Genomic DNA, 22,599 nt, shown 5'->3' with positions numbered 1-22,599 from the left:
TACCTAAAAATATCGTGTATGGGGAATTATAGGACGGGATAAGAAAGGTTGGAGGTCACCGTCCCTTGAAAACAGAAACAGGGTCTAGCAATCATGTTTAAGTTCATATACACGTTATTGTGTATCGGACGCTTTGAATAATATTTAAAATACATGCTGTAAAATACATGCTATTTCTATTTAGAAATAGTAGTTGCCCTGTTCGATACGGCCTTGAGCACACACGTTACATTACATTACATTACATTACATTGGTTTGATGTATGAGAATTATTTATACGCCCTGTCTTTTCATAACAGTGCCTGTATCGTTAGATTTCATTAACGATTCCCGATATCCTGGCAATAAATCCTGTCGGTATAATTTCCAATTCGTGCGCTTTCTTTTCCAATTTCCCCAAGCGTACGTGTATAATACGATATCTGCGTAATAACTTCCCTGAACTGCTTCTCACATGTGCGATGCAATCGGTCATTGGAGATAATAGACGTCCATTGCATCCTCAGTGATAGTAAGCCGCTATAATCAGACTCAGACGTCTGTTTGTAATGCTGATTAGTCAGGTGACCTCACCGGCTATAATTGCGCTCCGTTGTAGATAGCGATATCCACGCAGTGATTTACCAGACTGTAGCGCGGGCAAGAATTACACCTGCTCTGAGAGCGGAATGGTACACATTCTACCGCAGTTTGTGTGAACTCGGGAGAATCAAAATGTGATTAACATGAGACACATTCAAGGCAAGTAACGACACTGGGTGCTCTTATATGAGGAAAACATCGATCTCTTCCTTTGCCAGCTTAAATTCCTGCATACTTTATGAATCCAAACATATACACGTTATTGTTTATCGGACGCTTTGAATAATATTTAAAATACATGCTATAAATCTGAGATATATGGAGCCCTTTTGGGGTTCCTGTATATGAAGTAAAATTGTAACTTTAAACATGTATATTTACATTCACTAAAATTGTAAGATGAATAGCAGATTTTGTCAGGCGGTGTTTTCCGGATTTTTTTCTATCAAAACAAAAATTTCGAATTCGAACTTTTGTGAAAGATGATGGTCGTATTGGCTTGCGAATACGCCCCATAATTGCATCTCCTTACTCACAACGTTCTAATCGAAATTAACTTAAAATCGGAATTAAACATTTTTTTCATGATTACATTTTATTTTTGGATGGAGAAGCGATTAATTTTTGGATGTTAGAGATGGGAAAATAGGATATTTGATTAGGATATTTACTTTATTGATAATTTGTGTCTGGCACCCACTTTGTGAAGCAATCAGTATTAAATAAAATATATTACTGTATAATTATTGCATGAAAAGTTGTGTTTCCTTTTTATAAAGATTTTCATTGAGGGCGGTGATACAGTAAAGTTTCTAAATCGCCATAGGTGCCTCATGATGTGCACTGAATGTCATCAGTGGTATATTAGCTATGGTCAGCAGATTTCACAGTGTAAAGCATTCATGAGTGACGCGAATCTGCTAATCAAATGCTTTCATAGGGGCACATAAAGTACCGCTGAGAATTTTCATCAGTGAGAGAATACCTATAAATGATTTTATTGGTCTAGGTACTCTCAAGATGGTTGTTCTAAGTCAACTAATCTGTTGCAATCATAGTGTAACCGTCCGAAGACTTGTATTGAAAAGTTGAAGAGTTCGCTGAACAGAAACTAGAAGCATAAAGAGGAATATGAAGGGGGAAAAGGTAAGAAGCTGCGACTTACGCTGCTGGGAAGTTCTGAAGTTATAGTATAATATGTCTTAACAGCACACATATCTTTAGAAGATGATTCCTGTAACTATACTTTCTGAAGTTTGGTTTTAGTACCAAAAACTTGAAAACTATCAAATCCAGTGACCTAATATATTTTTATATTCCATATGCGTAAATTCTTTGTTCTTTCTGTCGTGACATAGGAACATCATTTTACGATTTGCTTTAAGTGACAGTGACACAGATAGGTTTAAGGTGACGATGTCATAGGAACGGGCTAGGAGTGAGAAGGAAGCGGCCGTAGCCTTAATTAAAGTATAGCCCATCATTTTCCTGGTGTAAATATGGGAAACCACGGAACACCATCTTCAGGGTTGCCCACAGTGGGGTTCTAACCCACTATTTCTCGAATGAAAGCTCATAGCTGAGTGATCATAACCGCACGGCTAACTCTCTCGGATACGTAGGAACATATCTCGTCAGCCATGATGTAGCCTCATGGTTTCAAAATGATGCAATTGTTTTAAATAAGCGTATCTATGATTTGCATTCTCTCTGCCTCGGTTATTATGACATTCTACGTGTACTGCTGTATTGTCTCTCAAATTAGGACAGCGTAAGACATTACAGTAAACAATGCTTTTTTATTTAAAATTCCTACGTATTCCTATATTAACTTATACGTTATACAGTAGATAGTGGAAATGCACCAATAATCATTTCCAAAAGTCAATAGCAAGGAAAAATGATTGATTTACATGCACTTTAATTAGTCAGCGTAACGTTTCCCCAGGCTCGCAAGGAACGTATTGTGGCCACTCAGAACAAAAACTTCATTTTGTATGTTTTAATATTATCGCCCATCGTTCAACATATGAGAAAAGAAGTAAATCATTCTGCCCCATACGATCAAACCTTATTTCTACCGCTATTTCATTCCTGACAACAATGCCCTAGTCCACCATATTCACTAAATATCAGTCTCGACGAAACCACACTGAAATCTTACCGTGATATTGTCATAAAGTCTGCGCACCACTTGGTTTCGATACCGCGATGTCTCAATGCTTATTTTCCTCGCTGGTATTAGTGTTAAAAGGGATTCACAGTAATAATGAGAATGCAGTCATAATTTGGACTTGCATTTATTGACTTGAACACTCAGCTGTACTCAATATGGAAAGTGAAGACAACTGCTCGTATTTCGCGTTGTATGAGAGGACGTTTGCGGTGGTAACGAAGTAATGTGCATTGTGTGGTTTGCTGATGTTCTGTCAAAATCACAGACGTCACTGATCACTTCTTGGAGTGTTCCGTTTGCAGATAATCGTAGCGCCAATAGAATGTGAATTCTAGACAATATCCGATGGTTTCTACCAGTAGAAAACTACAACTGTTCATATATTGTACATAAAATATAATTCTATGTTTCTTTCTTTTATGGAGATCTCTTCCTAAACATTGTTTAGTTCTTCAAACGGATGCCTCTTCCCTTCTACTGTATAACTAGCCTGATCAGGTGTCCTCTTTTCGGGAGTATAGTCGCTCTTTCGTGTGTCCGTTCTTCCGAAATGTGTGAGCACTGTGGGGCACCTAAATGTGGATTGTAAACTTCTAACGTCCCGCGTCTTCACAACGCGGTACAAGAGTGAGACCTGTTCCGTGCATTCGCCGCTAGTCTATACGAACGCTGCCAACTAACTATATTTTTGGTCATAAGGACTCAGTATTTTCCGAAACTCGGGTTGGCGTTACTGCAGCGGACATGTAACGTGGCGTGACTGCGATGCGGGTATACAAGTACGGGCATGTAGGCAAACGGATTAGTGTGGCAGCTGTGCCGTGCCGAGGTGAATGCCTTAAATGCGGCCACGAAGTTATTACCAAATGCGTCCAATCAGGGCCAACGTACTGTTAATCTGTTCTTGGCTACTGAAGGACATCCATCGGAGAATGAAGACTGTACAGTATATGGCGCAGCTTGTCTGTGGAAAGCACTGCTGTGGAATGGTGCACAAAGTTCGACACAAGACGCCGGTCGATCTGGGAGGCCAGACTCAAACAAGCGGGCATATCACGCCTTCGGTCCTTCAAAAAGGCCTTGTAGTGTCGGGCGAGGATGTGCAGCAGGACACGGGGATCATCAGCCTGGTGTGGCGCTGGGACTCACGGCGATTTTGCCTGATTGGCATCTCGATTCAGGACTGTACGACCGTCGAACGGAAACTGTTTGATCGCCCCTCATATTTGTTTTATTTCCGACTTCCCTTTATCAGTCTGGTCAGTCAGCTAGCACGGCCTGCCCTTTACATGTGATCTGTAATCACCAAGAGTATTAAAATTGAAAAAGAATGAACAATGTCTGAAGGATGCAGGATTTTCTACTGTGACCTTCAGGAAAAAGTTCATCTATCTAAAAGACAAATTCTGACATTGATGTCTCGTCTGGAACAGGGTCGCAGGCGGTGTTCCTAGCAATCACAAAACATTTAACATCTGCACGTCATAAGTACGCTGAAGTAGGGTTAAGTTCGTTGAAAACGATGACTCAGTTCTTTCAGAATACTGCACCAACATCCAGGGATCTTCAGATCCCTGCAAACGAAGGAGTGTGCTCCTTTCATGCAATAAAATAATAGTGTCCCTGGAAATGACTGCTCCTCAAAACTAATTCAAGCGTGCATTGAATCAATCTGTCCATGTACAAGTACAAATTATGAGGCCATTTTTACAGAGGTGTTTGCAGTTTTTTCTATGCCGGAAGTAAAGCAGCAAGTAGGGCAGGTGCGAACAGGTGTTCCAAATAATGGACACATGAACTTATTTTCTATTGTTGTTTGTTATCGACCGTACAGTGGTGTGGAAATAAACATGTTGGATCTGCACTCTCAGACAAAGGAATACTTAAGGGAAATGCCGATTGATAACGATCTAACAACTAAGGTTATTGCTTTCGCTGGTGATACACAAACAGCAAATTTAGTGAAGTTGAAAGAAAAGGACAAAACAACACATTCAAAAAATTGAACGAATTTTTGGAGAGGGAATTGCTAACCATGGAATGTGGTGCATATAATTTTAAAAATCCAATGCAGTCAGCTAGTGACTGCTTGGCCAATGATTGGGAGTCAATGATAGTGAAGTCGTTCTTGCATATACTACATGCAGTGAAGGAGAAAGAACTCAAAGAATCATGTACAGATAAACAAATACCAGCGCAGTTTAAGACACAGAAACTTCTATGTACTGTATATCAAGGCCTAAAATCATACTTTATCGGTCAAAAATGTGCTCTTCTTTACTGTGAACTGTTCTAATGTGGCTACTCTTCACTTATACACAAGCTTGCAGATTTCATAATGTTGCACTGGAAGTGGAGGGTGACAAAATATCTGAAGTTGTGTTGAAGGATACAACGACTAACTTGAGAAGAAATCTCCTTCAAAGAAAGCCACATCAGTTTATTGCTATGAAACTGGGAGTGCTATTAACTTTTCTGGACAGAGAAAACTTATTTAGACAACGAATTGTGGAGGAAACTACTTACCATTCGTTGAAAACTATGTTGAATATTTAGATTTGTGGTTTAAACAGTTTGAAGACTTCGGGATTTTCCAGTCTCATGAAGCATCTTACTACCTGGTTGGAGAGAGAGTTGAATTCATAGCCAGGCAAGTGTTCTGCGATATGGATAATGATACTGAATTATGCGATGAATTTTCATGCTTATCGAGGTATGTAACGCAAGAAAAATAAATCTGTCAAAACATTTGTACAGTTCTATCCTGTAGATAGAAATAGTTGTTCACCTTAAAATATGTAATGTCAGGGATCTTCGTCTTTCATCGGCACTGAGCACATCCCTTCCTTACCAAGTACTAATTCATCTGGAGAAACGCCGTTCTTCCAAGTAAATATAATATGGAAATTTGAAAAATATAATTTAAAAATAGAAATTGTTTATGATGGCAAAGCGTAATTCCAGCAAACTTGTAATCAGTTCTTGAAAATTTAGAAGTGCCCCCCCCCCCTACAATTTATTATTAACATTGTCTGAAATGCATAATGCCATATAATATAAGTTTGTTAAAAGTCTGAATAAACACATTACATTAGTAATTCTATTTCATTTCTTGTTCCGAATAATACTTCAAGCACATGCGTAAGTGTCCTCGTTTGGCCTAAATTAAGCAGGTCAGCCTGTATATTACTATCTCTTTATTGTGTTCAAATAGATTAAGATACTAACCGATAAGCTCCATTTTGATTACAAAGTCACTCCCTCACGAGCGTCACTGAAAGTTGAGCTTAGCCGAACTTTACACGGGTAAATTACAAAGTTTACCGCCATATTATCTTTCCCGAGAGCAGTGCACTGACGCATAAAGAACTTTGTGGGCAATGTCACAAACGCTTTTCAAGTGGTGAAGCTGTTGGGAACATGCACCTCTGATACTTACCGCTAGCGGAGGTGGCGAACTGCAGCTGGTCCCAGTACTTATCGATAAGTCTCTTGATAAGATCGATCTGTTCTAACGTCAGCTGGACCGCGTTCAGGTGCTGAGACTCGCACGGAACGTAGGCCACCCAGAACTGTGGAGCAGAGAGATTAATAAAGCGCTAGTTTAATAAAGCCTTAATGGAGCATATATTTCCATACCGATACCAATATTTTAGAAAACCTTGAGACATCTGGCTAAAACATCTCTTTAATAGACAGATCACTTCCGTTCTATTGAAGAAAAAATATTGAAGAAAAAACCACTGACACGGTCTTGCAAAGTGATGGAGCATTTTGTTTTATAGCCAGCTGTCCGAAAGCAAGTGAGGTTGCAAATTTAACCGTCTGTAGATATCGTAAATAGTCACCAGATCATAAATTTTCTGTGTAATCCGGAACACAAGGAAATGACTTTTCATTTTGAATTAATCAAACAGTTCTCATGAAACAATCATGCGTAGAATACGGTATTTCTATAGCAATGTGTTTGTAATTTGTCACTGTCTGACTTTACTCACACGTCATTGGAGGAGCTATCAACTGCCAAGCTCGGACGTTATTATTTGAATATTGCATAATACTAACAGACAATTACTATGTGCCCTAGCAGTGTTTTATATGCAAATATAGATGAATGAAACATGTAATACACAAAGAGACATTTTTCTCATCCTTAAGCTACACTTCAGAATGGTTTATGGTAACTATGACCAAGACAGAGTGCACGCATGCACTGTACGGCTGTTGATAAATGTCCCCGTAAGTCACTTTTGACCAAGTACTGTGCCCTCGGTATGTTGCCATGTGCCTTGAGAGGTGACTAAATGGGGCACCCGGGAACAGAGTCTGGCATTACTTCCATCTGACCTCCTTTCGAACCCTCGAGAGCCTATATACTTACACAGTAACATTTTGAAGACTGCTGTCAACACTCTTGTTTAAGACAGGAAAATACACACCGACACATCACGCCGCACTATATTTTTCAGTCATGTTGATGACAGTTAACCAAAGAATGATCACTGTGGTGGAGGCTGATACTCTGCACTACGCTGGGTGCATCGTCCAGTCATTGCATAACATTACTGCTTTTACGTCCCACTAACAACTTCTAAGGTTTTCAGAGACGTGCCAGGAAATCTACCGACACGAAGCTGACATTTTTGAGCACCTTCAAATACCACTCGACTGAGCCGAGATCGAATCTGCCAAGTTGGGGTCAGACGGCCATGGCTGTGCCGTCTGAGACACTCAGCTCGGCGAAATGAACGAAGAACTGTCAATGAGTACTATAGTGATGATAATGTAAATGACGAGGAACATATTGACCATTTACATCTGAAGAGAGTACTTCACGAGATAGCTGTGATAATATTTCTTCACGCTGGAGCAGTAATTGAAGGTAAAATGGTCACAAGTGATCTTTAATCCCCCAACACCCCCTAAGTCTCGATGTCCTTCCTCTAGAACGGCTACCCGTAATGTAATTGTGGCACTTCCAGGAGCAAAGAAGGGAAACAAAATACATAAAAATAAGATTGAGATATGGGAGATTGTGCCCGATGCCTACCAAGACCAGATTTTCCAATACGCCTAGACTGCCGTCTGGGATAGGACGCACGAAACTTACGGAAAACAAAAGACAAATTAACACGGAAGAGAGCAATTGACTATGAAACCCGGGTGGAAGAACGGACGAAACATTAGAACGCAGATTTCAACGTGGTAATTTCCAAAATCTGCATAATAATAATAATAATAATAATAATAATAATAATAATAATAATAATAATAATAATAATAATAATTTGCTAATGATCACAATTTGTCACCAAACGACTAATGTTACGTCACTTCCGGCACAGATTTTGTCGCGTTACACTAATTTTTGTATGACCCCCAGCTGTAACACATATTCACACTAGAGAATTTAAATGAAATTGACTACAAATGAGACATCTTATAGTTTCTGAACAGTGAATTCGCAGTGCGCGGTCCGATATTTCTTACATTTGTTTACTTTGGTGACAATGCCGTCGGCTCTCGGTATATCCTGCCCTACATCTCTGAATGTCCTATACGTTGGTTTAGTCTTTCGGGTCTTTAAGTATATTAAGTCATGAGCTGAAATTCCTTGTCTCTCCGTGTTGTAGTACTTAGTCCGTATTCTTTATAATCATTAAGTCGGCTATCCTGTGTGAAATGAGGTGTGCTGTGTAGGGAAAGTCTGCAGAATAATAATATCACATGCCGTAAGCTACCGACATTCTGTATTGTTGTTTATAACGTCTGTGTTAAAGTCACCCGTGACAACATGTTCATATTGCGGAAGTACCCGTAATAATACGTTCTCTACGTCCTCCAAATGCTCAATCCCAGGTGGCTATTAACCACGCCAAGGCACATTTCTGATGGGTTACGGTTATTCGGGTCGTCTACTGTATTCGCTAAGTGTACATGCAATTATCGTAGGTTTTAAATTGATTTTAACTATCGCTGCTCCTCCCTCTTAATCTGCTCTGTCATTCCGGAGTAAGAAAGTAGCCAGGTATGTTGAAAGTATGTGAAGGGATCACATCATGAATCCAGGTTTCAGTAAGAAGGCAAACATCAAATACACCTGGGACAAAACGTAGAACTTCGGGTGGAGGTGACTGGTTTAACGTTTCTGTAAAGTGCTAAACCCATCATCCTATGTTAGAAATAACTTACGGCCTTTGTGTCTTATTGGGCTGTCAATGAGCTGCCACTGGTGTTTGAGCCATTACGACGCGCAGCAACGCACCAAGAAACTTAAATGTATTAGGTATATAATTGCATTTTCATGGTAATTTGCTGAAATAAAATTTTATTCCAGGCAACCGAGTTTTTCAGGTATTTATGGCCGATTTTGTCCTTGTGATATATCACACATTACGCTAATACTGTTCAGTAATGTGATTGGTCGCAATACGAGCGAGCAGGATTGCAGTAGGTTGTGCAACTCGTCACCTTTCTGTATATCTTTGGTAATTTCTCCCATACTGACAGTTGAACGCATTTCAACAGACGCTGTTCTAGAGCAACAGTCTGCGGAAATGTGCTCTTTACCACGGATCTAACATATACCAGTTGTGAACTAACTATGAAACTGATGTGCCGCATCTGTCGTTCATTCACTAGATATCCAAGTAAAGGTACTTCAGTCACACCGAAAACGCATTTACTTAAGTTAATGTTGATGTTCTGCTCACTGAGGCGTCGAAAGAAGAAACGAAGATATTTCTTGTGTTCTTGTTCATCCTCTGATGCCACCAAAATGTCATCGTTTTAACAGAAAGCGAAATTGAAATCCCTTGTTACTCAATTCATGAATCGGTGAATTGTCTGGGCTGCATTGCGAAGCACAAGTAGAAGCCGTAAAAGCTCAAATAACCCAAATGGCGTGATGACGGCTGTTTTGGGGACGTCGTTTGCATGCATTGGAATTTGGTTATATGCTCACTCGATCTATTGTGGAGAACATTTTCTTTCCTTCAAGTTGAGCTTTTTGGATTCCACTTAGAAGTTGAGGTCCCATGGTTATAATCCGGATATCGATAGTATGCTAAAATCCGCTTGCTTTCTTTCTTTCCTTTCATTAGTAGGATTCTGCTGTTATCTGATCGAGTTTCGTGATTTCACTGCTACAGTACGTTCGAGGACCTATTCTCCCCTCAGGTATCACCTTCAGAGGGAACGAGCCTGTCAATATAATAAATTCTCAGTGTAGAAGCAGACGACCGCTAATAATTATAATAATAATAGTAACGTAAGATGGGGAAACTTTGAATGTTCAGGGGTTACTTCTCATCAAAAGTAAAAATAGATTTACCGACATTAGCTGCATGGAAGGCTAACTTAAGTTAAGCTTGTATGGAAGGGGGAGGGGTGCTAGGTAGTATTTTTAATATTTGGAAGATGAATGGCGACTAGTATTCCGCGGTAGAATAACACTCACGGTATCCCCAGCCTGTTTTGGGGGATGGTACTACCACTTCTACGTAATACCGACTTTTAAATCATTTTGTTGAAAGAAAAAACACCTGACTACATTAGATTTTTCCCTTACCCAGACAGCTATGGGAGGAGGGGGGTGTGCAACCTCCCCTTGCCTAGCTGTGCTCGGAGCTGGTTACAGCGACGCATCAAGCTGGTCGTGAGTTAAATAGCCTAGGTTTGCATAGTTCAGAAAATGGAACTTCAAAGCATGCCTGGAGCATTTTTCGTAGATATTCCTGCCATATGGTCATTCTGCTTTCATGTGTTCTTTACTGTGACCATAACCTAATCAGTAGTCGGAAAAATCCATCAAGGTGACAAGGATGTTATCGGAGCAACAGATCCCCAAGGAGATTGAGTAAACGGGAAAACTTTCGAATTGCTGAACTTGAAAGGCAATTGTAAAATGGAAGCCAGTTAGTGCAAATTCGCACACTGTATTTGCTCTCGTAAATTGTATTTTGTTGATTAGATTGTTGTAAGATTTGGATTATAATGAAATTGCACTGTTTAATCCCATTAAAATTATCCTTTTTGTTAAATTTGTTAATTCTAATGGAAAACCTTGTTATTATCCATAGTAATATCGCTTCATTCCTTTCCACATTGTTAATATAGAAATACGGAAATATAATCAATGACGCTAACGGACCAGTTCATATGGGTTACTTAGCATCAGTATTGAGGTCACAATAAAACTTATCACACTACCTTTGAAGATTTTTATGTATTTACCCGCATTGTAACGTAGGGTATACCCATTTTACAGCAATAATAATAATAATAATAATAATAATAATAATAATAATAATAATAATAATAATAATAATAATAATAATAATAATAATAATAATAATAATAATAATAATAGAATGTCGGACTGAAATGCCCGGCTGAGTATTTCAGACGGTACAACGCTGGCTGAAGTTGATCGGTTGGATCTGACTTAGTCTATTGGTATTTGAAGGTTGCCTCGGGTCGGTAGAATTTCTCGCACGTAAAAGGGCTCCTGTGAGACAAAATTTTGTCAGTTCGGCGTCTACAAAATCCCTGAGATCATTAATGAGACGCAAAACCAAGAATATTGCTATTACTACAACTACTACTAACAGTAACGTTTGATTTCGGCTACCGCCTTTCAGCCATTGCGAAGATTAGAGAATGAGCCACCAATGAACTTCAAGGTGCGAAAAATTGTGAGACAGAATGAAACAATGCCGTTCTAGAAACGAGTACATCAGAGGGGATCATTTTGCTTCTACGTCCTTTGATTTTCAACGTTATTTCTAACTCAAAAATAGTTTTCAGTTATTTACCTTCAGTCTCTTGGCTAGAAGGTGATATACGAAGAGGTTCTACCGGCCAGTAGCCTGAACGAAGCGTAACGGATAACGTGGAAACTTGTAACGAATGGATCGCAGTGCCCCGGGTCGTCCAACGCAATCTTCGTCTTACGGGGTTATTTGAGCATTAATACGGCAATAACCCGACTCGCCCGGACCATTGGTCAAGATTACCAGCTTCTGCCCACTGGTTATTAATTTCCCAGTCTCATATGTTCCAGAGTGAATTACGGGGATTTTTAACACCTGTGTCATCGTGGAAATGATCTCCTGTTAAATGAACATCGTGTTCAAGAGTAAAGATCTCAATAAATTTGCCGAATTGTAGCTATGTATAAAGGAACGCATAAAATAAAAATAAATAAGAATTAACGAAATTCTAGGCAGCCTTGAAACTTCAAGTTGCTGCTGTGGAACCTGACACTCCCAGAAAAAGGAACTTCCCGAAACTCCTGAAGGGTATTGGGGACTGAGACTCAGAAGCTAAACAGTAAGCGTAAGCAATTTTTCACGGAATAGCAAACTTCTGCTCCAAACAGACGTCGTATACTTTCCGAAAGCATAAACATTTACTTAAAAAACAAATTAATTTTCACATCAAATCCCGAGAAAGTGAAGAGGGTAATTTTCGTATAAGAGGCAAGGATTCGTAATTCGTCAATAGAGGCAGCTCCACTGAAAAAATCTAATTCGTTGTCAGAAGGCGTAGATCCCCGTTACAGATGCGTAACCTTATTCAGGTTCGTTAGATCATCAGTGATACATCCGGTGCGTACGTTGTGCATTTCCTGTCAGTTTTCCATGAGTGAGGAATGTCCCCAAGAGTTTGGCCTCTATTATATTGGGAATTCTATATTATTTATAAAATTAGTCCCAACGAGCTGATGCCTCATATACATGAACTGTATTTGGTAAGCGTCTACAATTTATATAATACATATACATTGGCTGCAATAAGTTAGCCATATCAAAATGATCTTTAATATAACAATTATAATATTTTCTTTACGATACAATAATACAAACTCTTCTTACAAAATTAGTCTACTCACTTAGGTACTGATTCCATAGCACTTTCTTTAATTTAGTTTCGAAAGCTGACAGATTGGAAATTGATTTTAAATCTCTAGGAAGATGATTGAATTGCTGAGAACTTAAAACTGCAGTTTCCAGTCTCCAGAGATATCGTCAACAAGTGCGGGCCTAATTTTTCTAGTTCTGCTTATAAAAAACGAACAAAAGAAGAAAGACTTTGGTATACACCCAAGGTAGGCTTCGAGGCAAGAAAAATTCTACCCTCTTTTCGGTGAACTTTGTGCAGAGGACAGTAGCTTTTAAAATTACTTTCTTAAGTCAAAATCGTTTTTGTTCTTGTTTGTTGAGTTTTTAAGCTATATCTAGAGGACATAACAGGTGTTGATACAAGAATGAAGAAAAGTTTTACACCACAGGAGAAACTGGTACTCACATCAACATAATTAAAACCAGGAACCTATTGTGAGAACAGCACGAGTGAAATGATTGTGGAATAAGCGGCTATGGAGGGGAGAATGGGTCAAAACCAGGTGTCGCTACCAGTGTCGTTAGTACGTTAGCCTACATTTAAAGCGTTGTCCAGCGTATGTCCCGAGCGGTTGCCGCACTCATCCACCAGCCGTACACCAGTTCTTGGTGGCGCCACGACTGTCCCTAATATAACCAACACCCACGTCACTGTCCTAGTATAATAGGGGCCTTAATTTTACGCCCTGCATGATCCTACAACGTGTTAGGAAACTAAATTATTAATAAAAATTAGTGTATTCTGTATCGTATTATCTTTGCCACTGTAAAGACATGAAAGTTTCTTCATAATATTTCTGTAAAATGTGGACTGTCGACGAAATATGCTATATACCTGCATTTATACACTACCGCTCATTAATTTGAATACACCCAATAATTGACATCTCGTTCTCTGTAGATAAGGTCTAATAGCGTGGGTATGGTTGAGAACGCAAAGGAATAGTGCATCAGGTGTACACATGTTGTTGCGGTCATCGAGATACAATAGTATCCAACAAACAATATTGTGTACATAAACGTTATGTACGTATCGGATATGTTTGTTTACCTATTTGCCGACGGATGCCGCATTTGGTGCACCTGTGTTGATCCCTGTAGTGAACGGCAAGCATTGCTACGGTACATAACATGTGGTTCCTGCATGTCAGTTCCTTCGTGACAGTTGAAGTGTGCATATCGCTAGTATGGCTCCACGAGTGGAGATATCCATAGAAAAATGTGCTACAATTGTAGCAGGTGTCACAGCAAGAAAACCCTTCTAACACACATAAATAAACCGAAGAGACTTGAATGGCCTAGAAAACATCGTAATTGGACATCGGAAGAGTGGACGAAGGTGTTATTCACCGATCAATCGAAGTTCGAGATTTTTGGAACCAGACGGAGAATATTTGTTCGCCGAATTGTAGGGGAATGGGTAGTCCAGCAGTGCGTTCTACCTACAGTTAAACACGGTGGAGGTTCTGTAATTGTTTTGGGGAAGTTTTGCCGGAGGTGTTGGCGACATTGTGAAAATTGAAGGATGTATGGATCAGAAGCAGTACCACCGCATACTTCAGTATCATGCAGTACAAAGTGCATTGCGCTTACTAGGGAAAGGGTTCACCTTACAACAGGATAATGACCCATAACATCGGTCGGCATACTGTACGAACTACACTGCATCGAAGGAAAACCAGAAAGTACTGAAAGATATGGTAATGCCGTCCCAAAGCCCGGATTGTAATCCCATTGAAATGGTCTGGGATGAAGTGGACAGACGTATCAGGGAAGCTAATATATCTAGCAAGGAACATCTCTGGAATATTGTTAAGGATGTGTGCAATCATATAGATTCACGATACCTACAAAATCTCATTGGCCGCATGCCTCGAGTTTGGGAGGCAGTCATTAGAGCCAAAGGAGGAGACTTTGATGAAAGTAAAATATAATGATTGTGATTGTATTATATATGTGTAAGTTAATATAATTACCTTTTGTGAGAAATAACGTTTGATTTGAGTTGTAAATCTGAAATACCAGGGTGTATTGAAATTAATGAGCGGTAGTGTATATTTCACAGCTTGAAATACATAGCCAGCATAAAACTGTAACCAGGGATTTATTACGCTTTGGTTCAATGTGTTATTTGCTACGGATTATTGGCATTGGATTATTGGGCGCAGAAACTTAATAGATATATTTTTTTAAATCCTTATACGCCCTTTTTTTTTGCTAGTTGCTTTACGTCGCACCGACACAGATAGGTCTTATGGCGACGATGGGACAGGGAAGGGCTAGGAATGGGAAGGAAGCGGCCGTGGCCTTAATTAAGGTACAGTCCCAGCATTTGCCTGGTGTGAAAATGGGAAACCACGGAAACTTATAGGCCCTACTCTACTATGGATAATGTACCACAGAGGAAGACTATGTCCAAGCGCTTATTAGAATATACAACGAAGCAAATATATCTTCTTCTATCTTCTTCTATATAAATAAAATCGTAACGACCGTGTGTCTGTACATTGATTATTTTGGCGAAATTTCCGTACAGTTATCCGTTTCAGGTGTAATAATGACCATCTGCATAATTTTTAGCTTTGGTGTCTGTTTGTCTGTTTGTTTGTCTGTTTGTCTGTCCTTCTATAACTTGAAAACTACTGGATATATTTCCACCAAACTTCATATTCAGAATCCATCTGTCCTTGGGTAGGTTTTGGCGCAAATATCGTTTCTAAATCCCTGAACTGAGTGGGGATTTTTACGAAACCGAAACCGTGATTTTGCACTCCCTCAAAGTACACACAACCGAACTTAATGGAAATCTACCTGCCTTAATGAAAATTAATTTCTAAACCTTTTTCTCATGTGCATCATTTCGATAACAGGATTTAATAAGGGAGATATCATTAACGGGCCGTTTTTCGGTACAAATCCCAGCGGACTTAACGCAAGAGCGGGTGCGTGTAAAGCGTACTTGTTACAACTTGAAAACTACTGAAGATATTTGAACCAAACTTTATATATAGCATCCATCTGTCCAAGGGTAGGTTTCCTTGGTGTCTGTTAGTTTGTTATTTTTTGTTTGTTTGTTTGTTTGTTTGTTTGTCTTTCTATAACTTGCAAACTACTGGATATATTTCCACCAAACTTCATATTTAGAATCCACCTGTCCATGGGCAGGTTCTAGGGCAAATATTGTTTCTAAATCTCTGAACAAATTGGGGGTTTATACGAAACCGAAACCGTGATTTTGCACTCCCTCAAAGTATACACAACCAAACTTAATGGAAATCTACCTGCCTTAACGGAAATTAATTTCTAAACCTTTTTTCTCATGTGCATCATTTCGATACCAGGATTAATAACGGAGATATCATTAACGGACGGTTTTTCGGTACAAGTCCCACTGGACTTAACGCAAGAGCGGGTGCGCATAAAGCGTATTTCTTACAACTTGAAAACTACTGAGATATTTGAACTAAACTTTATATTTAGCATCCACCCCTCCAAGGGTAGGTTTTAAGGTTTATACCATTTAAAATTTCCGGAATGGACTGGGGTTTTATAGGGGACCGAAATGGTGATTTTTACTCTCCCACACTGTTTCAGTGCCCCCTCAGCTGTCTGCCGCCGTACTGTAACATCTGGTGAGGGACACAAGAGAGAAGAAAGGGCACACTTCGCTCTAGTTATGCCTCCTTGTGAACGGCAAAGGCTGAAGTGCGGTGACCCTACCGCCAGCTCATGTAGAGACTGTCCAGATACTTCAAATCTGAAGCGACCATCACCACGACTAACCCTCTCATAGTAGCGGGAGAGGTGTATCTCAGAGTACTCGGGGGGTCCGGGCGACCTTCACCTGGGTATGATTAAGCGGCGGCAGGTCATGCCGTCAAATCTATCAACATGTATTTAACATTCTACAACAACAAGGACACTCTAAAGCTGCAGTTAATCAAGTTTCTACCTATCAACTTCAAAAACAAAAAAAACTTAGAATTTTTTTCTCTTCAACTGAAAATGTTTTTTTTTTTTTAAATTCTTTTGTGTCACCCCAAGGATGGACATTTGGGGGGAGGAGGTCTGTACCGGGAAGTACACCACAACGCCACGCATTCAAAACTAACGCCTAAATGAACTCCTCTATTGGTAAAACAGTGAAACTGAAACACCCCAACTTGGAACATTAATCAGAAGATGTCACTACTAAAATATTGAGTAATTTTGTTATTGTGAAGTTTCCTAAACTGACTGAATTTCTCCTTGTTTTGTTTGCTCTACATCAAGAAGTTTGGACATATTTCTACAGATGACACCACAAAAAATGTATGATCATGCCCTCTGGTGCAAAGTGAAAGAACTTATAATTTAAAGAAGTTTTGTATTTCTAGGTTTTTGTAACTGATTGATGTTCATTTATTTTTGGGTTGGCAATATTTCCCTTTTTTTCCGCCAGTTTTGAATCTAGCCAATCCCTAATTTCTGTATTTAATTTTCAACTTCTCACAGGTTTCTTGTTCGATTCTAAGTGTAACTTTTGAATTTATCCAACAAAATTGAGAGGGTGTGGCTAGTTTAATCTTGAATGATCTCGAACCTTCCCTGAGGGTTTATAAACTGCGGATTTTCAGATTTCTTGGCCAATTGATCAACGTCTATCTTAGTGTGTGTACTAAGCAGCAGGCAGGTGGCCTCTTTCGTCGGCAGCTAGAACATCTTCAAGGTAATGACTACATAACTTTATTCTTTCTTGCTACCTCCACAGTTTAACCCGAGGGAAAGGTCCGACTCTTTAGTTATGTAATAAGCTTTTCTAAAATGTAACTTTCTTCCGGCTAATGTAAAACCTTCATAAAATCTTTAACTGTAAATCGGGGATAGAGAGTGAATTACCCTCTCGAGCTCCCCTTCATATTGGTTTGAGGTGACTTCGTTTTGTAACGGTTTTCTGCCTGTTACGTGTTAAAGCAATTTCTATACGAGTCACCTCAGTAGTTTGGGAATAGCCCCTGTTTCATCGGCCTAGAGCCCGTTAGATTTTTTGGGGGTGTTCATATCTAGGAGTGCAAGTATACGCCTCCGTTCATTTTGTGTTCGGGACATTAATTTAACCTGTTATTCTTATTCCACGAAGGCCCAGTAGGTTGTGTATTTAATACCCCTGTAAAAATAAGTTCCATTTGTAAATGGTGGTTTGAGAGACCCGAGATTGATGTAATGTTGCCTTGAGTAGTCAGTATGAAAAACTGAGAGCCTGTTAGCTCTTTTTGAAGTTTTGTAATAGTAAAGAGTGACTCTGGGAGGCTAGATATTTGTATTTTGGGGAGCAAGTGCTCGGGAATCAGGGGATTTCTGCCCTTGAAAAATTAGTGCTCTTTTGTAAATTTGAGCTAGGAGCTCAGGAAATGTAAAGCGAGGGGCTTGAAGCCCAGGATCTGTTAAGACCACTTATCTTGTCTTTTCGTAGACTTGTTTTAAGATTATCGCTGTACCTGATGTTTCATTGTTATGAAAAATTGTTAAGTTTGAAGTTATGAAAATATAACCTTCAGTTTAAGTTTTAAATTAATTTTGATATTGTAGTTAGACCCATTCAAGCCCGCACCTTCTTTCATCATCTCTGCGTTCCACAGATATCCCTGAACATATATAACAAACAGACTCCTGTAAACAACGCAATGCGTGAATATCTCCCTATATACCACATTTAAATAAATGGAAGACTGTTAAACAGAGGAAGCTTATATTTGCCAAAATAATAAATGTATTGGTTTTCGGAAATGTAAAGGTGCCAAAATTTCGTCCAGCAGGAGTTGTTTTACTTGCCAGTAAATCTACCGACACGAGCCTGGCGTATTTGAGCACTTCCAAATACACCGGACTGAGCTAGAATCATATTTTATAGAAACGAATATATCTAGTCACTTTATTTTTCTAAGATATCACTTCGAAATACAAGAAGAAATTCATTCCGATTTGCTGTCCGACTGGACATGGAATGCTTTATAATTATGCCAACTTTGCAATTGTGTTGAATAAATACAATGTTATTATTATTATTATTATTATTATTATTATTATTATTATTATTATTATTATTATTATTATTATTATTATTATTATTATTATACACTTTGCTTTACCACGCACCGACACAGATAGGTCTTATGGCAACGATGGGATAGGAATAGCCTAATAGTGAGAAGGAAGCGGCCGTGGCCTTAATTAAGGAACAGCCTCAGCATTTACCTGGTGTGAAAATGGGAAACCACGGAAAACTATCTTCAGGGCTGGCAACAGTGGGGTTCGAACCCACTATCTCCCGGATGCAAGCTCACAGCTGTGCGGCCCTAACCGGACGGCCAACTCGCAAGCTGTTATTTTATGTAGTAGTATCGCTTCCACGTTTCTTTCAAAAGCGTACTGTTATGTAAAGGGCTTTCAAGGCGTCAGTTTCCCAAGAATACACATTTTCGAGTTCTTGATAAAACCACACCTCAGCAGTTGTCACTAACGGGGAAGAGCTCAGATGTTAGTGATAAAATTCGGAAGTTGGTTTACGGGAAGCAAAAAGTGTCTACTTTTAGTCGAGCCTATCCTAGGTAAGTTTAGTTATCGGTACCGTAAATTTCCTCTGTTCGATCTCGAAGATGATCCATCATTAGCGAAACCTAATACTGCAACAGTTTACGATTATGAACACTTTTGAAGATCTGAAAGATCTACCTAGTTGAGACAAATATGATACAGTCAAGCGAGTGCACAGAGAGGGAGAAACACGTCTAATAAAGGCCAATCCGCTTTACAACTAAATGCTCGCAACAGAGTTTCTACGGCGCTACACATAAAATATTTTGTCGCTCGTTGTGTGAAACGATTCATCATTTTATAAGCAGGTCTGATTGTAGATACTTCTCTAGGGCAGGCAGGTTGCACGGTACAGGTCGAGTAGCTGCGAACATGTATTCTGGAGATAGTTAACGGCTTCATTGAATATTTCCCATATTCCTTTTCCATTTTGTACGTCAGGAATTTTTGTCTGTATTTTTTCCTAAGCGGTGTACTTTTTCATCGTGTAATCTCTTCTCCATCCTTTTATTTTTTTACGTTTAAAGTTTTCGCCGAAGTAAAGAAATTCGTGTGGCTATTTGTAGCCGATTGCAGCCCGTGTAAAGCAGACCCTCCGATGAGGTTGGGAGGCATTATGCCATATATAGGTAACTGCGTGTTATTGTGGTGGAGGATAGTGTTATGTGTGCTGTTTCAGTTGCAGGGATGTTGGAGACAGCACAAACACCAAGTCCCACAGCCACTGGAATTAACCAATGAAGTTTAAAATACCCGACCCGGCCGGGAATGGAAACCGGGTCCCCTGAACCGAAGGCCATTACGCTGACAATTCAGCCAACGAGTCGGACTTTCGTCGAAGTAAGAATGGGAAAGTAAATAGCCGTGGACTTCATTCAGGAACATCCCAAACATTTGCCTGGTATGAAAGAGTTGACGCACTCTCAGTGTCGTTCGAATCCTCAATGTTGCGAATTCAAGCTAACCCCCACTTGACCTGAACCCCGCGACCACCTCGCTCGGTCTTTCTACCTCGTCAGGGTCAGGTCGCTAACTCTCCTCTCGGAGCGTGGTCGAACAGTAACGTTGTTCTGGTCAAAGTCGACCGCCTGTAATTATACCGGCAGATTCTCAACACTTTTACTGCTCACTCCAAGTTCCAGGTGCCTCCTCTCCGGCCCGGACACCTACTATAGTAATTTAGGGATATCTCGTCACGCTAAGCAAAAACCTGTAATTTTGATAATGCTTTATTTGCAAAATAGTTCAATTTTTACCTGGTGAATTTGTAGACAGTTAGTGTATGTTTTCTATTATTTATGGCCAAAAATAAAACTTCATATCATTGTAAATTAGAAAATAAATAAACGATGCAAAAATGTCCACTTCTCCCGCACTTAGGGAGAACCTGACACTAGGTAGGACCTCGGAAGAGTTACACAGCTATTGTACACAGTGGGCACATATAAACTGTTCGTCGTTTCCATTTTCTACATACATCTCGTGGAACCATTTCCTGCATTTCCCACTACACTGGACCCATGCCTCATTTCGGTTGTCGTCATAGAAATAGCCATCACATACTGCGCAGTAATTCTCAGAGCAATTAAGACTGCTTGAGGAACTAGCTTCCCCACTACCAACACGCCGAGTTCTCGTTGTTTTGTTTAGATTTGAGGGATTCTGTTCATTTCCGCGTTTCCTCTTCCTTAACTTTTGTCGGTAATCCTGAGAAGTCACCATGGCGGATTCTTGCACTCTTCTTCCTCTTCCTTTTCCAGATAGGAGTCTTAATATCGGAACAGGAGATAACTCCTGGACTGAGCAACTCGGAGGTGTAAATGCAGGTGAGGCTTCATGTTCCTGTGATAATGTAGGACTACTGGCCTTAGTTTCGACAGCAATATCTTCTCCAACATGTACGTGATTTGAACCATTTTCGTCTTGCACAAGGTCGTATTCAAAAATGTCTTCTTGGAGGATATCGGGATTGTACGGATAAATGACAGTGTCGAGATCTCCCACGCTTGTCATGTCGACATCTCCCCGAGTTACATTGGCAGGCAAGAGGTGGCAGCCCTTACCACGCTGAATGATTGGCGATTTGGAAATGACATGGCCGCTTCTCCAAAACGTGCTTTGTGCGCCTAACCTCAAACATTGCCTTAAAAATATCGCATATCTACGTATTTCGTTCTACAACCTACTCATTATCTTATAGTACGTTACTTTTACATCATATATCACTTACATACTCACCTTCAACTATTCAGATGTCTTGTATTTATAGTGATAATCGTCTGCTACCAGGATCACCATGAGCACAACACCCTACGGCTCCAATACATGTAGTTACTAGTTCGACCTGTAGAGTACTGTGGCTACCAGGGGCGCTAAGCTTAAAAGTGTCGAGTTCTCCCTCATGTCGGGATCTCCCTAAGTTACCTTATCTCCTGTGTCCGAGGGGCTCTGAAGTCGGGAGTGCCCCTAGCTGAGTCTCGTATTACTTCTCGTGGCCTCCTCTTACGAGCTCCATGGCGTTAGGTTTGCGATGGACTGATGCTCACACTCTGTTGTACGTTAAAAGGGGTTAGCATACAGTCGGGTGAAAGAAATATCAAATCTCAACCTTGTAGGGATGACAGAAGAGACCACACAACCGTAAATCGGAGATTGGTAATCAGGTACTTGTTTGAGAATGAAGCGGCCTGCTCGTTTTCCCAACTTCACCCTCCTTGAAGAGAATGGTGTGTGACACTCCAAGAGTTCCGTGCTGCTGCTTACTCCCTGATGGTGTACGACAGGTAGACTGCAAGAGAAGGCGCCACATTTCAACAGTTTTTGAAACGAATTACAATTAAATTTCCAGAACCTTAGTTTCAGGTTTCTGTCATCCCTAAAAGGGAACAGTTTGGCTTAGATCAGACCGACTGCAACGAACCTTGTTAGAATGATGAGTTGAGAAATCCCAACTGTCTATGCAACCCTTTTGAAGTGCTTCCCACTCATATAATGCCATTCACAGCGTGCAAGTTGGATTAGAGACAATAAACCTCGGGACATTAAAGGGAAAAATGGCATTTTATGCGAACCTGTTCAATGTCAACAAGAACCTAATTCGTTTCGCTATGCAAGTAAAACTTGCGTGAGTATGTGAGTATCCAAATGAAAACAAACATACTTGGAAGAAATCAAACCCGTAATAATAATAATAATAATAATAATAATAATAATAATAATAATAATAATAATAATAATAATAATAATAATAATAATAATAATAATAATAATAATAATAATAATAATATAATAATTGAGCTGAGAGCTCAGAAATTAATCTTGGGGCTCGAAGCCCAAATCTTGTAACGAACTATAATTTGTTA

General features: G+C 39.7%; 1 protein-coding gene across 1 annotated transcript in view; it reads right to left on the bottom strand.

The window, feature by feature from the left end:
- LOC136879105 (dipeptidase 1-like) overlaps positions 1-22,599 on the bottom strand; it is a 475,836-nt gene that overhangs the window by 187,956 nt on the left and 265,281 nt on the right. Inside the window, exon 4 of the mRNA XM_068228978.1 lies at positions 6,199-6,331. Within this exon, the coding sequence (XP_068085079.1) occupies positions 6,199-6,331 (133 nt within the window). The remainder of the gene's footprint in view (positions 1-6,198; positions 6,332-22,599) is intronic.

The sequence above is a fragment of the Anabrus simplex genome, chromosome 8, assembly GCF_040414725.1.
Source record: "Anabrus simplex isolate iqAnaSimp1 chromosome 8, ASM4041472v1, whole genome shotgun sequence".
Classification (NCBI taxonomy): Eukaryota; Metazoa; Arthropoda; class Insecta; order Orthoptera; family Tettigoniidae; genus Anabrus; species Anabrus simplex.
This window is presented reverse-complemented; position numbering and strand designations above follow the sequence as displayed.